Below are 16,507 nucleotides of genomic sequence, written 5' to 3' on the forward strand. Positions count from 1 at the left end.
AACATTAAATCTACTTGCCTGGAGTATTGCCTTGGGTGTTTCATTTGGGTCCTACAACACCTCCTCTGTGGCTAAGGGGTAGTACCCCCAGCTCTCCACATCTGAGACCGGAGTTCTAGCCCGGCTTGTGACAATAAACAATACATGAATTTGGTACATTACCCTCCACATTGCTCCAGAATGTGCCATCGCGTCCGTTGTTTTTCCTTTTGAGAAGGGGACGTAAACAGCCCATCAAGCACTGTGAATACGCAGAAGTCCAATTAGATCCCACTTCCTACATTGAATGAACTCAGGAAAACAAGAAGCTTAGATGGGATGTAAAGAATTTTGCAAGGAAAATTATTCACGTTTATATTCAAGTTGTTCTTCTATCTCTTTGTGTTTTATTCTTGAGTCCGTACACTTATGAATTACAATATGTAGCTATTTCAATACCTACTTGATACACTTTAACTGTGGGCTCTATAAGCCAATATAATGGAAGAATCATTCCACACACAAATTATTTAAAGACAAAAATAAACAGATAGAGTGCACTTTATTTCAGAGTTGATAAATAAACAATGGAAATGGCACTTATCTGCCACTCATCACTCTTAAAGTTCGAGTCCAACAGGTTCCAATGTCAGAGGAGCGTTTCCAAATTAGTTTGATACATATTCAAAGAAATATCAAACCCACTCCATCATCAACATTAACAAGGGTAATTCCGTTAATGATATGTTTATGATATGTATCATATTGTAGCGAAAGGAAAGGGTTGCTGGCTTTGGCTGGGCTCATCCCAGCAACCCTGTACTCTAACCACAGTCCAATAGCATTCAGTTTTTCTGAAGTGCTTTTAACATGCTTACCATGGACAAGACCATTACAATATGATCAAAGGAAAGTAAAACCTTGATGATTCCTGCCAAGGGAAAGAAGAAAATGAACCCAGGCTCTTTTCATGACCTGCCTTTATTGGTTGTTTATGGTGTGTGTGAATATGTATGTAGAGTCTGCAGTCAGTCAGTCTCTGCAGTTGAATACTGTAGTGCCTCAAGGCTTTCTGCCACCTTTCTTGCGTAGTGACTTTCCCTCGCCAGAGAAGGCGATGAATTCTGAATCCTCCTGAAAATATGCAACAAGACTAGATTCAGCGTACTGCATTCAAATCTGGCACATACAATTTGAACCATCTAAATATGGCTTTTATGCCTTTCTGGAATTTCAGTATTTGCAAGAAAGGGATGAAGCTGTTTATTACATTTTCCTTCTTTGACCATCATACTTACATCCTCTGTTGTTTTCCTGGGCTGAGGCCTGGAGTTTCTGATGAAGGTGATCCTGCCGACCTTGTACTCATAGTTAGGAATCCCTCTGTATGGGGACAGAGATGGGTTAAAGGTTAAGGTCAGCGCTGATTTCATCATAGCATGTCACATGTAGATCTGCAAATACAAAAGTGACAGGATATTGGGAAAGGGCTAGGGGTTGTATTTGGGCTGATCATAGCTCCCAACCTTTTAATGTCACTGGGATCGATGGGGACAGGGCTGGGCTCGATGCCTTTCTTTTTGCCATCCAGACGATTGCCTGAACCAGTGAAAGCCTATAGAGAGAAGTATTCATAGACTGAGGACTGTGCATGAGCTACACATAAATGAAAGTGAACCATATGGGTATGAACTGCAGTAAGAATAAAATCCATAAGCATAAACTCACTCTGAATCTCATGTCCATGTCAGTCCAAGTACTGGGGTCTCCTTCCTCCTCCTGTTGTGCGGAAAGAGTGATTAGAGTTAATCAAAAACATACAGTATAAACACTGAGACCAGATTAGAAATATTCAACATGTGTGGTTCTTACGGTGGGCTCCTCTGGTGCTTTGTAACACCTCTCTGGTTCTTTGTAACCCAGCGGAGCATCAAAGTCCACCTGAGAGACAACAACAGGTATGGCTGAGTGAAGTAGACCTATTAGGTACCATAATCTAAGTTACAGTGTTGTGTCTCCACTTATGGTACGATAGATAGTACAGAAGACCTTACATTCATATCACATTCAATGATAGATACTGCCTTGTCTGGCTTAGTCTCCATCACTCGCAGTTCATAGATCTGAAATCAGTAAAGAGGAAAAACAGAGGTTAGAAAGATAACAGGTCAGGCACAACTGTATGCCACACATAGGTGGCCGGTGGCACCTCAATTGGGGAGGACGGGCTCATATTAATGGTTGGAACAGAATAAATGGAATGGTAATGAACACATCAAACACATGGTTTCCATGTGTTTGATACCATTTCATTCACTCGATTCCAGCCATTATTATGAGCCGTCCTCCCCTCAGCAGCCTCCTGTGATGCCACACCTTACATTTAGAAGCAACATTCTGGTGGCAAGTCAAATTCCATTACAGTTTTGCCTTGTGCATGAACTGTATGTAAATACATAATAATCCAGTCATCATTACAAGTATGTGGACACCCCTTCAAATGAGTGGATTTGGCTATTTCAGTCACACCCGTTGCTGACAAGTGTATAACGTCGGCCGAGCAGCCACACACAAGCCTAAGATCACCATTCGCAATGCCGAACGTTGGCTGAAGTGGTGTAAAGCTCGCCGCCATTGGACTCTGCAGCAGTGGAAACACGTTCTCTGGAGTGATGAATCACGCTTCACCATCTGGCAGTCTGACAGACGAATCTGGGTTTGGCGGATGCCAGGAGAACACTACCTGCCCGAATGCATAGTGCCAACTGTAAAGTTTGGTGGAGGAGGAATAATGGTCTGGTGCTGTTTTTCATGGATCGGGCTAGGCCCCTTAGTTCCAGTGAAGGGACATCTTAACGCTACAGCATACAATGACATTCTAGACGATTCTGTTGTTCCAACTTTGTGGCAACAGTTTGGGGAAGGCCCTTTCCTGCTTCAGCATGACAATGCCCCCGTGCACAAAGCGAGGTCCATACAGAAATGGTTTGTCGAGATCGGTGTGGAAGAACTTGACTGGCCTGCACAGAGCCCTGACCTCAACCCCATCAAACACCTTTGGGATGAATTGGAACGCCGACTGTGAGCCAGGCCCAATCGCCCAACTTCAGTGCCCAACCTCACTAATGCTCTTGTGGCTGAATGGAAGCAAGTCCCCGCAGCAATGTTCCAACATCTAGTGGAAAGCCTTCCTAGAAGAGTGGAGGCTGTTATAGCAGCAAAGGGGGGACCAACTCCATATTAATGCCCATGACTTTGGAATGATATGTTCGACGAGCAGGTGTCCACATACCTTTGGCCATGTAGTGTACCAATAACTTTAAAACAGTTACCTTTTCATTGTAGTTAATTGCTATAACATCTCCTGTGGTTAAGCAGGCAAAGTTTCTCAAGGCATTTTCCAACCTATGAGACAGTGAAGCAGAATGTGAGAATCATTTCAATCTATTTTTAATGGCACTTAAATGTGCAGAGGTGAGTAATTAAAGGTCTACAACTGTACATACACTGCTTTGGGGTTAGTGATATCCAGGAAGTCTGGGCTCTGTGGCTGGAACTTGGAGTATGTGGCCACCATGAGGTTAACACTCTCCACCTGGACCAGGCCCCCTTCCTCCAGCAGGAGATTCTGCATCATCTACACGGGAAACACACAGACAGCCATGTCACTACAGAAACACTACACACAAAGACCACAGAGAGGTGGCTATAGGTGAGTGAAGATTTTAATTAGGGATGGGCATTTGAAATGTTTTTACTGTTCCAGTACTCTAATATTTAAAACAAATATATATATATAGATATTTAAACAAGGCCCACACTGAAAAAAAAAATGCAAATCTATCTATATAGCAACAGTGCGCAACAATGCCTAATTTATCATAACCATTACAGATAACAAATCCTAATTGCCAAATTGCCCCATATACACTGAGTGTACAAAACATTAGGAAAACCTGCTCTTTCCATGACAGACTGACCAGGTGAAAGCTATGGTCACTTGTTAAATCCACTTCAAATCTGTGTAGATGAAGGGGAGGAGACAGGTAAAGAAGGATTTTTAAGCGTTTAGACAATTGAGACACGGATTGTGTATGTGTGCCATTCAGAGGGTGAATGGGCAAGACAAAATATTTAAGTGCCTTTGAACGGGGTATGGTAGTAGGTGCCAGGCGCACCAGTTTGAGTGTCAAGAACTGCAAAACTGCTGGGTTTTTCACGCTCAACAGTTTCCCGGGTGTATCAATGGTCCACTACCCAAAGGACATCCAGCGAACTTGACAACTGTGGGAAGCATTGGAGTCAACAGGGGCTAGCATTCCTGTGGAACTCCTTCGACACCATGTAGAGTCCATGCCCCGACGAATTGAGGGGGGTGCAACTCAATATTAGGAAGAGCCATTTAAGATTCATTTATTGAAACCGTAATATCAACTGCTTATATTACATAATGGAACACAATCTTTAAAAAGGCAGTAATCTCAGCAGTGGCGCTTGCTTGTAGAAGCCTATGGCTGTGCAATGGCATAGCCTTGTTTTGTTAATTTAGCAGACAAGACGCTCTTAATTCCGGAGCCCTTATCACAGTCAAGACCAGGGGCGGTGTGTTCATTAGGGCGATATGGGCGACGCACTGCCAAACGGGAAAAGGAAGGGATTTTTTTTCTAATCAATTATATCACGGCAACAGTAGTTATCAGTGTTCTAATCTAGACGTCTGATCTGCCACTAAATGTCCAACCAGGCTAAAGTCGTGCTTCAAATGGCCCCGCCCGTTTTGGGGCGATTTCAGTCAGGTTGAAAATCGCCCAGAAGTCTCTCATAGCCTGTCATGTAAAATCTTTTTTTTTTCAAATATCAGAGCTTTCAATACAATCTCTATGGGTTCCGGGAGGGCTTGCACTTACGCGCTTTCGTCATACGTAACATAACCATGAACGTAACTAAGAAAAGAGCGGGTAGCAGCGTCAATCAATTCACGTACTACTGCCACAACGATGAGGTTAGCAAGAACCGCCACATCCTCAGCCGGCTAATCCAGTGTGTGAAGTTTTGCGGAGTGTTTGAGTTAGCTTTGCGAGGCAAAGATGAAACTGAGGGCTCCACCAACCCTGGTATTTTTCTTGGACTTGTCAACTTTGTGGCACAATTAGATGAGGTGTTTGATGACCATCTTAAAAATGCTAAAGTTTTCAAGGGCACATCAAAGACCATTCAAAACGAGCTACTGGAGTGTATGCTAGCGGTCATGAGGGAACATATTGTGGAGGAGGTGAAGTCGGCGAACTTCGTAGCTATCCAAGCTGACGAGACCACGGACGTTTCTACACAGACACAGCTGGTGCTTGTGCTGAGGTACATAGATAGCAAGAAGATTTTATTTTTTTCCTGGGGCTTTTTCACAAAATCATGCCCCACGTCGACATTCTGTACCAGAAGCTACAGAAGAAGGACATCGATGCTGTCTTCATCAAATGTGCCCTCGACAGCTTCACAAGCCGTGTGCAGGCCATAAGGTAAGATTAAACAATATCATTCGATCTTTCTCAAAGCAGAGCTTTATTTGAAAATGTATGCATGAAAGGAGACATCATCATATTTACAAATCTATACAATTGGCCAGAATATGGTTGTTAATTTTTACAAAGCCATACAGATAGCTGTGTTTACCTTTTCTAGAAATTATTTTCAAATTCTGTTTTCAGGCAAAATGTCTATCACTGTTCATTTTCACAAATCTATACAAGAGGGCAGAATATGGAAGTCTATAAAAATTTCTTATTACCAATAACTTGCATCAATGTTTTCAGTAGCCTCTATCAAAAGCTCCTGCTTGCTTGTTGTGAATTATGCTCAGGTGCACATATTTCCAATTCAACCATGAGGCCTTTTTGAAGCAAGTAATGTGTATATCAGTATTGACTTATATGCTGCCCCTGTCTTAATGTTGTTGCTGGACATATCTTTTTTAAAATGTGTGTAGGTCACCTAAATCATCAGAAAAATTGCCCCCCCCTGAGAATTTTTTCAGAAGCCGCCACTGGTCAAGACACACCTATGTTATAGTAAAAAACATGTCATATAACAGCATATTTTTTCAAAATGAAAAAAGTTGCCAGTGCGAAGTGATGGAACATAGAACAAAAAGATATGTCATGGCTGTCTCGACCCCAAGAAGTACCAAAAGACTGTCTGTCCAGAAAAGCACAGAGAGTCCGGAGAGACAAGGCTTTTTCAGGGTCCCAGCCCCCAGAGACAGATGACCAGCCGCAGGATATAGGCATTAAACCGCTACAAGCACCGGTTTTTGGTGCATCATCGGCTGTAAGTGACAACAACGAAAGTGATCACTGCATAGTAAGTGCTCTACCTTCGAACAACATAGCTATCTACAGCTAACTTTTTGTCAATGCAATAGGCCATGCAGCTACAGGTGAACTTGTTAGATTTTTTGTTTTATTATCCCAGTATTAAATCATTACACTCTTCATAGACTTATCAGTTAGGGTTTGTGTTGCACAAGTCCTACATGCTCACATTTGTCGGCTAAATTTAATAATATCTTCAGTTGATCATAGTGACAATTGTAGCCTAGATCATTTATACAATTTTTTCCCCCTTGACAATGAAGTATCTGATAAAAACCCATTTTATGTGGCACATGCAACTGTGTTGCATAATGTATGATGACAGTCTCAGATATTAAAACCCTATTTTCCTTTTATTTAAGGTCACTGTTACAGCTACTTCTGGTACAAAGTCACAATATCTAGTGGTCCTTTGGAAAGAATTGGTACATGTCTTCAAGGTAATCAGCCTAGAGCAATACCAAAGTATTTGATGCAAGAACTGCGGAAAACATGTGCGCCTCACAAAATACTTCATCCAACATCAAGGGGCCCATGTCCAGTTTGACATTGCACAGAAAGTCAGCAGGACCATAACGAGAGAAGACAGACCTCATGCAGCGATTTGATAAAGACTGAGCTGAAGTAAGAGTCTGGAAAGCACTCAATCTCAAGTAGATCTGAGGACATCAACCATATAGTAAGTGTGCTTCTTGATCAGAAGGCGTTTGGTTTGACACCTGGCAGGTTCTACCCAAGCTTCCAGAACTTCCAAATAAACCTGTTGCACAAATTGGACTATGAGGCACTAGTGTAGTGGATCAGATTCACCAACCAAACTGACCTTACACCATGAGAAGAATAAACTGGGGTTGTGTAAAGTTTATGGTAGTACACTCTGCTACTTATTTCATCCAAAAAAGGCAACTACAAGTTAATTTACAATAAAGTCATACAATCCACTGAGAATTGATGTTTCCAAATCTGGATTATTTATTGAAGTCAAGTGAAGGAGAAAAGTGAAAGATAAAAAAAATCCACTTTATTAACAAGTAACTATGGGTGACAGGTCACATCTTGGCCCACTCTATACTATAGATAACTGAAAATGAGTATTAGAACAAATCTCTTTGCTCTTTAATTCTTTTTTATTGTTATTTTTTACTTAACACTTATTTTTCTTAACCGCATTGTTGGTTAACGGCTTGTAAGTAAGCATTTCACTGTAAGCTCTACACCTGTTGTATTTGGCGCATGTTGTAAATAAAATTTGATTTGATCTTGAAGCTAAATTATTTATTTAGTGTGTGTATGGCATACATTGTACTATTCCATACAGCTCAATGGTAAAAGGGCCTGTTTCCACAACAATAATATCCTAGACTACATAACGTAAGTCTTTTGAAGTGTTAAGCAGATGAGACAATACCTACAGTATTAATCAACACAGCATGTAAAAGTCCTCATGTATACACAGTCATGTTTGCAAAAGCCCCAAGTTGTCCTAACACTGAATCATCATCATAATAGTCATCACTCAAGTGTTCATCATCCCCAAAAACCTCAGTGATGATATACATTAGGGCTATTGCATGTCAGTAATGGAGACTTATCTCCCTCACTAACTTTAAGCATCAGTTGTCAGAGCAGCTTACCGATCACTGCACCTGTACACAGCCCATCTGTAATTAGCCCACCCAACTACCTCATCCCCATATTGTTATTTATTTTGCTAATTTGCACCCCAGTATCTCTATTTGCACATCATCTTCTGCACATATATCACTCCTGTTAATACTAAATTGTAATTATTTTGCACTTTGGCCTATTTATTGCCTTACCTCCATAACTTACTACATTTGCACACACTGAATATACAGTGGGGAGAACAAGTATTTGATACACTGCCGATTTTGCAGGTTTTCCTACTTACAAAGCATGTAGAGGTCTGTAATTTTTATCATAGGTACACTTCAACTGTGAGAGACTGAATCTAAAACAAAAATCCAGAAAATCACATTGTATGATTTTTAAGTAATTAATTTGCATTTTATTGCATGACATAAGTATTTGATACATCAGAAAAGCAGAACTTTAATATTTGGTACAGAAACCTTTGTTTGCAATTACAGAGATCATACGTTTCCTGTACGTCTTGACCAGGTTTGCACACACTGCAGCAGGGATTTTGGCCGACTCCTCCATACAGACCTTCTCCAGATCCTTCAGGTTTCGGGGCTGTCGCTGGGCAATACGGACTTTCAGCTCCCTCCAAAGATTTTCTATTGGGTTCAGGTCTGGAGACTGGCTAGGCCACTCCAGGACCTTGAGATGCTTCTTACGGAGCCACTCCTTAGTTGCCCTGGCTGTGTGTTTCGGGTCGTTGTCATGCTGGAAGACCCAGCCACGACCCATCTTCAATGCTCTTACTGAGGGAAGGAGGTTGTTGGCCAAGATCTCGCGATACATGGCCCCATCCATCCTCCCCTCAATACGGTGCAGTCGTCCTGTCCCCTTTGCAGAAAAGCATCCCCAAAGAATGATGTTTCCACCTCCATGCTTCACGGTTGGGATGGTGTTCTTGGGGTTGTACTCATCCTTCTTCTTCCTCCAAACACGGCGAGTGGTTTAGACCAAAAGCTCTATTTTTGTCTCATCAGACCACATGACCTTCTCCCATTCCTCCTCTGGATCATCCAGATGGTCATTGGCAAACTTCAGACGGGCCTGGACATGCGCTGGCTTGAGCAGGGGGACCTTGCGTGCGCTGCAGGATTTTAATCCATGACGGCATAGTGTGTTACTAATGGTTTTCTTTGAGACTGTGGTCCCAGCTCTCTTCAGGTCATTGACCAGGTCCTGCCGTGTAGTTCTGGGCTGATCCCTCACCTTCCTCATGATCATTGATGCCCCACGAGGTGAGATCTTGCATGGAGCCCCAGACCGAGGGTGATTGACCGTCATCTTGAACTTCTTCCATTTTCTAATAATTGCGCCAACAGTTGTTGCCTTCTCACCAAGCTGCTTGCCTATTGTCCTGTAGCCCATCCCAGCCTTGTGCAGGTCTACAATTTTATCCCTGATGTCCTTACACAGCTCTCTGGTCTTGGCCATTGTGGAGAGGTTGGAGTCTGTTTGATTGAGTGTGTGGACAGGTGTCTTTTATACAGGTAACGAGTTCAAACAGGTACAGTTAATACAGGTAATGAGTGGAGAACAGGAGGGCTTCTTAAAGAAAAACTAACAGGTCTGTGAGAGCCGGAATTCTTACTGGTTGGTAGGTGATCAAATACTTATGTCATGCAATAAAATGCAAATTAATTACTTAAAAATCATACAATGTGATTTTCTGGATTTTTGTTTTAGATTCCGTCTCTCACAGTTGAAGTGTACCTATGATAAAAATTACAGACCTATACATGCTTTGTAAGTAGGAAAACCTGCAAAATTGGCAGTGTATCAAATACTTGTTCTCCCCACTGTAGATTTTCTATTTTTCTATTGTGTTATTGACTGTACGGTTTTGTTTACCCCATATGTAACTCTGTGTTGTTGTTGTTTGTATCGCACTGCTTTGCTTTATCTGGGCCAGGTCGCAGTTGTAAATGAGAACTTGTTCTCAACTGGCCTACCTGGTTAAATAAAGGTTAAATAAATAAAATAAAAAGAGCAGAAAAAATGTCAAATCCAAAAAAAATAAGGGAATTGTGCTCAGAATATTGTCGATGATTTTGTCAGGGTTACCCTCATTGTTTGATGTGCAGTAAACAAAGACACTCCCATGAACACCTGTGTGTGCCATCTCAAGTGCAATGTCATTTAATATCTCACTCAGGTATTGCCTATGCTCTTCACTAACCAGCCTATGTCCTTGGTTGTAATTGTTGTCCTGCATGCCTCCCCAAAGGACTTAAATTGCCCTTACATACAGTGCCTTCGGAAAGTATTCAGACCTCTTGACTTTTTCCACATTTTGTTACGTTACAGCCTTATTCTAAAATTGATTAAAAGTTTGTTTCCCCCCCCTCAATCTACACACAATACCCCATTAGGACAAAGCAAAAACAGGTTTCAGACATTTTTGCAAAACAAAAACAAACAACTGAAATATCACATTTACATAAGTATTTAGACCCTTTACTCAGTACTTTGTTGAAGAACATTTGGCAGCGATTACAGCCTCGAGTCTTCTTGGGTATGACGCTACAAGCTTAGCACACCTGTATTTGGGGAGTTTCTCCCATTCTTCTCTGCAGATCCTCTCAAGCTCTGTCAGGTTGGATGGGGAGCGTCGCTGCACAGCTATTTTCAGGTCTCTCCATTGATGTTCGATTGGGTTCAAGTCTGGACTCTGGCTGGGTCACTCAAGGACATTGAGACTTGTCCCGAAGCCACTGCTGCGTTGTCTTGGCTGTGTGCTTAGGGTTGTTGTCCTGTTGGAAGGTGAACCGTCGCCCCAGTCTGAGGTCCTGAGCACTCTGGAGCAGGTTTTCATCAAGTATCTCTCTGTACTTTGCTCCGTTCATCTTCCCCTCGATCCGGACTAGTCTCCCAGTCCCTGCCGCTGAAAAACATCCCCACAGCATGATGCTGCCACCACCATGCTTCACTATGGTATTGGCCAGGTGATGAGTGGTGCCTGGTTTCCTCCAGACGTGACGCTTGGCATTCAGGCCAAAGAGTTCAATCTTGGTTTCATCAGACCAGATAATCTTGTTTCTCATGGTCTGAGAGTTCTTTAGGTGCCTTTTGGCAAACTCCAAGCGGCTGTCATGTGCCTTTTACTGAGGAGTGGCTTCCGTCTGGCCACTCTACCATAAAGGCCTGATTGGTGCAGTGCTGTAGAGATGGTTGTTCTTCTGGAAGGTTCTCCCATCTCCACAGAGGAACTCTGGAGCTCTGTCAGAGAGACCACCGGGTTCTTGGTCACTTCCCTGACCAAGGCTCTTTTTCCCTCAATTGCTAAGTTTGGCCAGGCGGCCAGCTCTAGGAAGAGTCTTGGTGGTTCCAAACTTCTTCTGTTTAAGAATGATGGAGGCAATTGGTGTTCTTTGTTCTAGGACCTTCAATGCTGTAGAATTGTTTTGGTACCCTTCCCCAGATCTGTACCTCGACACAATCCTGTCTCGGAGAGCTACGGACAATTCCTTCGACTTCATGGCTTGGTTTTTGCTCTGACATGCACTGTCAACTGTGGAACCTTTATATAGACAGGTGTGTGCCTTTCCAAATCATGTCCAATCAATTGAATTTACCACAGGTGGACTCCAATCAAGTTGTAGAAACATCTCAAGGATGATTAATGGAAACAGGATGCACCTGAGCTCAATTTCCTAGTCTCATAGCAAAGGTTCTGAATACTTATGTAAATAAGGTGTCTGTTTTTTATATTTAATACATTTGCAGAAAATTCTAAAAACCTGTTTTCACTTTGTCATTATGGGGTATTGTGTGTAGATTGATTTTTTAAATGTTTTATCCATTTTGGAATAAGGCTGTAATGTAACAAAATGTGGAAAAACTGAAGGGGTCTGAATACTTTCTGAATGCACTGTACATCCTTGCAGTTGCATGAGGTAGCACAATTGTTACAGCAGTCATGTTTGGGTGATATTGGTTGCATGACTTCATCAAAGAGCTCTAACAGTTTCCCTGTTTTCCAGTGTGTCCTCTGCTCCTGCTGGATGCACCGATTTCTCCCCAAGGAACTGCTGAAAAACCTTGTTGTACAGTAAAGAACAGTCTTCAATTCTCTTACAGTATATGACAGTCCTTGGGGTCTCAGGCCCATTTACTCCAACTCCGTGAGCAACCATGAAAACGTCTCTACAGGGTCAGACGACACTTTAACTGCCAGTCTGGTGTTGTCCTTGTCAGGACTTTTCACCACCTCAACACATTGCTGCATGCCCAGGTGCTTCATTATGCTCTTCCTTTTAGCCTTGGAAGCTGTAGCTGTGATGGCCAACACAGGAACTGGTAGGAGTGACCGCAGCTCGCCAACCATTCCACACCACTTCTGAAAAGCAGCCTCCTTCCCCTGTGCCTTACCCCTTTATAGGAAATGGGATCCAAACAAGAAGATATGCATTAGTTGTCATAATAAAGGACTAAATAATTCTGGTTCAATGTCAAGTTAAATGTAAAGAGTGGCCTTTGTGTTAATTTAATGGAGTCATTTTAATGTTTTTAAGTGATATATACTATAACACACAGAAACACAACTGATCAAAGAATTAGCAGGTTTCATGCATCAGACACTCGTTTTACAAGTAAAATAATACCAGGGCATATCAAATCATATAAAGGGCAATTAACATGTACACAGAAGGCAATAAAACACATGGCATGCCCCCCACCCCACATAGCTGCAACCACACACCCCTCCCCTTTCCCTCCCTTCTCTCCCCCACATAGCTGCAACCCCCCCTTGCCTCCCCACATAGCTGTACCTCCACCCCCCCTCTCCCCCACACTCTCTCCCGATATCTCAGACAGTTTTAGTCAACTTAGACAAAAAGATGCTCAAAACACATTTTAGTTACACACAAATAACTCACCATTGAACCACGGTGTGGACCTCATCGACAGCCATTCCAATGAGACGCTTGCGAAACAATGACGTCTGAAGTAGGCATCACCATTTCTCTGATCCAACAAAAGTTTCAGGAGTCCCGAAGACAATCGTGTATTCAAATCAAATCAAATTGTATTTGCCACATGCGCCGAATACAACAGGTGAAGACATTACCGTGAAATGCTTACTTACAGCCCTTAACCAACAATGCATTTATTTTTTAATAAAAAAGTAAAATAAACCAACAAAAAAGTGTTGAGAAAAAAAGAGCAGAAGTAAAATAAAATAACAGTAGGGAGGCTATATACAGGGGGGTACCGGTGCAGAGTCAATGTGCGGGGGCACCGGCCAGTTGAGGTAATATGTACATGTGGGCAGAGCTAAAGTGACCATGCATAAATAACTAACAGAGTAGCAGCAGCGTAAAAAGATGGGGTGGGGGTGGGGGGGCAGTGCAGATAGTCTGGGTAGCCATGATTAGATGTTCAGGAGTCTTATGGCTTGGGGGTAGAAGCTGTTGAGAAGCCTTTTGGACCTAGACTTGGCGCTCCGGTACCGCTTGCCGTGCGGTAGCAGAGAGAACAGTCTATGACTAGGGTGGCTGAGTATTTGACAATTTTGAGGGCCTTCCTTTGACACCGCCTGGTATAGAGGTCCTGGATGGCAGGAAGCTTGGCCCCAGTGATGTACTGGGCCGTACGAACTACCCTCTGTAGTGCCTTGCGGTCGGAGGCCGAGCAGTTGCCATACCAGGCGGTGATGCAACCAGTCAGGATGCTCTCGATGGTGCAGCTGTATAACTTTTTGAGGATCTGAGGACCCATGCCAAATCTTTTCAGTCTCCTGAGGGGGAATAGGCTTTGTTGTGCATTCTTCACGACTGTCTTGGTGTGTTTGGACCATGATAGTTCGTTGGTGATGTGGTCACCAAGGAACTTGAAGCTCTCAACCTGTTCCACTACAGCCCCGTCAATGAGAATGGGGGCGTGCTTCACCCATCGCAATGTTTTCGTCCTCCATCTCACTTTGACCCGCGTATGCGGTGGTGATTCCTTGAGATCAGAACACGAACCTGATCCTCGGTTATTGACATCAGAGGAGGAACTACTATTACCATCGATTTTTCCACTTTCAATAAATCGCAGACTGTCGGACACACTTGATACACTAAACCTTTACCATAGCCGGTACGTAGACACACCAAAACATCTCTGCCTTCATCGACTCGATTTTGTGTATAGAGCACACTTCTGGCAAAACAGAATCACATTTTTCTATTTTCTGCAATGTTGCAAACTAGCTAGCATACGGAACAACTTCCTACAAAATGTGTCCTACCCGGTCATGTGGGGGAGGGTTCTTGAAATGTAACATCCAATCAAAATCTCAGCGGACCATTCAAACTGTTTTTGCAATACAAAATTCTCCAGAACCCCAAGGGAGGTGTGACAATGATGTGATTTTGGAAGTATGGCAACGAGAGACTATAGCCTAGGCTAACTAATTCTAAATGGCACTCCTAGTTAGCAAAGTAGCCTAAGCGGAAAATATACGGGACGCAATTATTTCAAAACTGCTGCTCGTTGTTGGAACACATTTTCCTACTTCAATCAACCAGTCCATTTTGAATTTGTGATAAAACTGACGCCATTTGGCAAGTAATGTAGCTTGTGTGTCCCATCGGTTAGATACGTTTTTATAGGCATTTATTTCTGTAGGCCTAAAGGGAGCTTGTGTGCACTCTCAGCACGTGTGTGTAGAAGGAATGGTTGGAACGCAATTGAGTGAAAGAGACACGGAGGGGAAAGGGAATTTAGGGAGAAGAACTGTATGATGCTTGGCTTGGTTTCTTTTTTGTTGTGCCCCGCAAATGCACAAATGGAACACTAGAGTCAAAGCAAATTAAAGTTGTCTTCAAGACATTTCATGTTTTTAGGGGCGAAAAAATGTCACTTGCCTGTTCGGGCAGCCACAAAGCACATTCCACCAAATAGTTTTACAGTATTTGAAAAAAAAAAAAGATTGGTTAAAGATCGAGTTTTAAAGTTCGAGTACTCATGCCCATCCCTAACATAACATACACCGTGTGTCCCCAATTTAAAGCATCCTTTAAAAAAAACTATTATATACAGTATCAGTCAAAGGTTTGGACACACCTACTCATTGTAGAATAATAGTGAAGACATCAAAACTATGAAATAACACATATGGAATCATGTAGTAACCAAAAAAGTGTTAAACAAATCAAAATATACTTTATATTTGAGATTCTTCAGAGTAGCCACCCTTTGCCTTGATGACAGCTATGCACACTCTTGGCATTCTCTCAACCAGCTTCACCTGCACTTAAAGCATCCTTTGATAGAAAACTGAAATATCGCACAAGATATATAAAAAAATAAGTGTTGAAATAAAACAACCCTGCTCACCCAGTGTGGCAGGTAGCAAATCCCCTCATCTGCTACAAACTCCAGGACACCACAGTGTGTCATTCTGTCGGAGTTCTTGTTGGTCAGTTTGAACAACATGGGGTAGGTGATGTTAAGTCTGCCTTTGGGGTAAAGAGTGAAGGGTAAAAATATGTAATCTGTTGGGTATAAAACTCAGGTTCTGAAAAATGGCATTTGTAGATCATCAGAGTTTAAATCTGGATAAAGTAGGAGTATACTTACTTAGTTGGTCAAGTGCAGATGGCGGCATTATAACTACAATGAGAAAACAGCAATATGAGCACTGAAAAACACTTACAGAGCAGGATAAGAAAGAATCAATTGACTGTAACTGCAATCTCTAGTCACTTGTGTACAGGGAACTGGGGCAATGCTTAGGTGTCAAACTCCATTCATTCCTGGTATAGTTATGATATATTTGAATGTATGCAATTTATAGAACTGCCATCACATAGATTAATTACTTTTTCCTCCTTTCTCCACATCAGACCGGTCGTTGGGACCCGCCAGCATGGACACAGAGTAGCAGCGGTATTGAGTGGAGAAGCGGTTTTGGAAAGCCCGTGGGATTGGGTGGTCAAACATGTTGAAGGAAAACTGTTGCAGATATTTTGAAAAACAAAAGGTAGTTAGTTCAGGTAAAAATAAGCTATTTTTAGACATTTGGCCAGCCAACGTTACCCTGATTAATTTCAAATCCTACTTTTTTATTTCAAACATCATCATCATACCAACTAGCTACCCTACTTCATGTAAAACTAGCTGAGAAGTGACACCATATAACTTTTTTTAGCTGTACGATTCACAAGTAAAGTTGCTGAGCAAGGTAGATATTCATTTTGTCAGAATGATAGTGCATATTTCCTTTGAGTTGAATGGCTAACTAGCTGCTAACTACTTCCTACTACCTAGCTAACAGTTAAAGTAGCTAACTAGTGAATTCCGATACGATGCACTGGTTATGTTATCATTTGTCATAAGCAACAGTCAAAACCAGTGTTGTCGAGTACTTACCATGATGAAAATTAGCACTCCAAACTTTATATATCAAAATGTATAGAATAAAGCTATACTAAATAGCTTATTTCTTCTACGACAAACTGGCTGCTGAAACGCCAATGTTGTCTTCCGCTTAGCCTCGACGACAGCAGGAA

At 42.2% G+C, this 16,507-nt stretch overlaps 1 protein-coding gene across 1 annotated transcript; it reads right to left on the bottom strand.

The window, feature by feature from the left end:
- Positions 1 to 524: 524 nt before the first annotated feature.
- On the bottom strand, positions 525 to 16,490 carry LOC121573162 (ubiquitin recognition factor in ER-associated degradation protein 1-like). The gene is made up of 12 exons (XM_041885116.1): positions 16,368 to 16,490; positions 15,818 to 15,950; positions 15,576 to 15,608; positions 15,333 to 15,454; positions 3,486 to 3,616; positions 3,312 to 3,384; positions 2,034 to 2,102; positions 1,852 to 1,920; positions 1,708 to 1,758; positions 1,506 to 1,594; positions 1,278 to 1,362; positions 525 to 1,113 (listed from the first exon to the last, which is right to left on the bottom strand). The coding sequence occupies exons 1-12, from the start codon at positions 16,368 to 16,370 to the stop codon at positions 1,042 to 1,044; spliced, it is 930 nt and encodes a 309-aa protein (XP_041741050.1). The 5' UTR covers positions 16,371 to 16,490; the 3' UTR covers positions 525 to 1,041.
- Between the last annotated feature and the right edge of the window lie 17 nt (positions 16,491 to 16,507).

This window comes from Coregonus clupeaformis, chromosome 18 (genome assembly GCF_020615455.1).
Source record: "Coregonus clupeaformis isolate EN_2021a chromosome 18, ASM2061545v1, whole genome shotgun sequence".
Classification (NCBI taxonomy): Eukaryota; Metazoa; Chordata; class Actinopteri; order Salmoniformes; family Salmonidae; genus Coregonus; species Coregonus clupeaformis.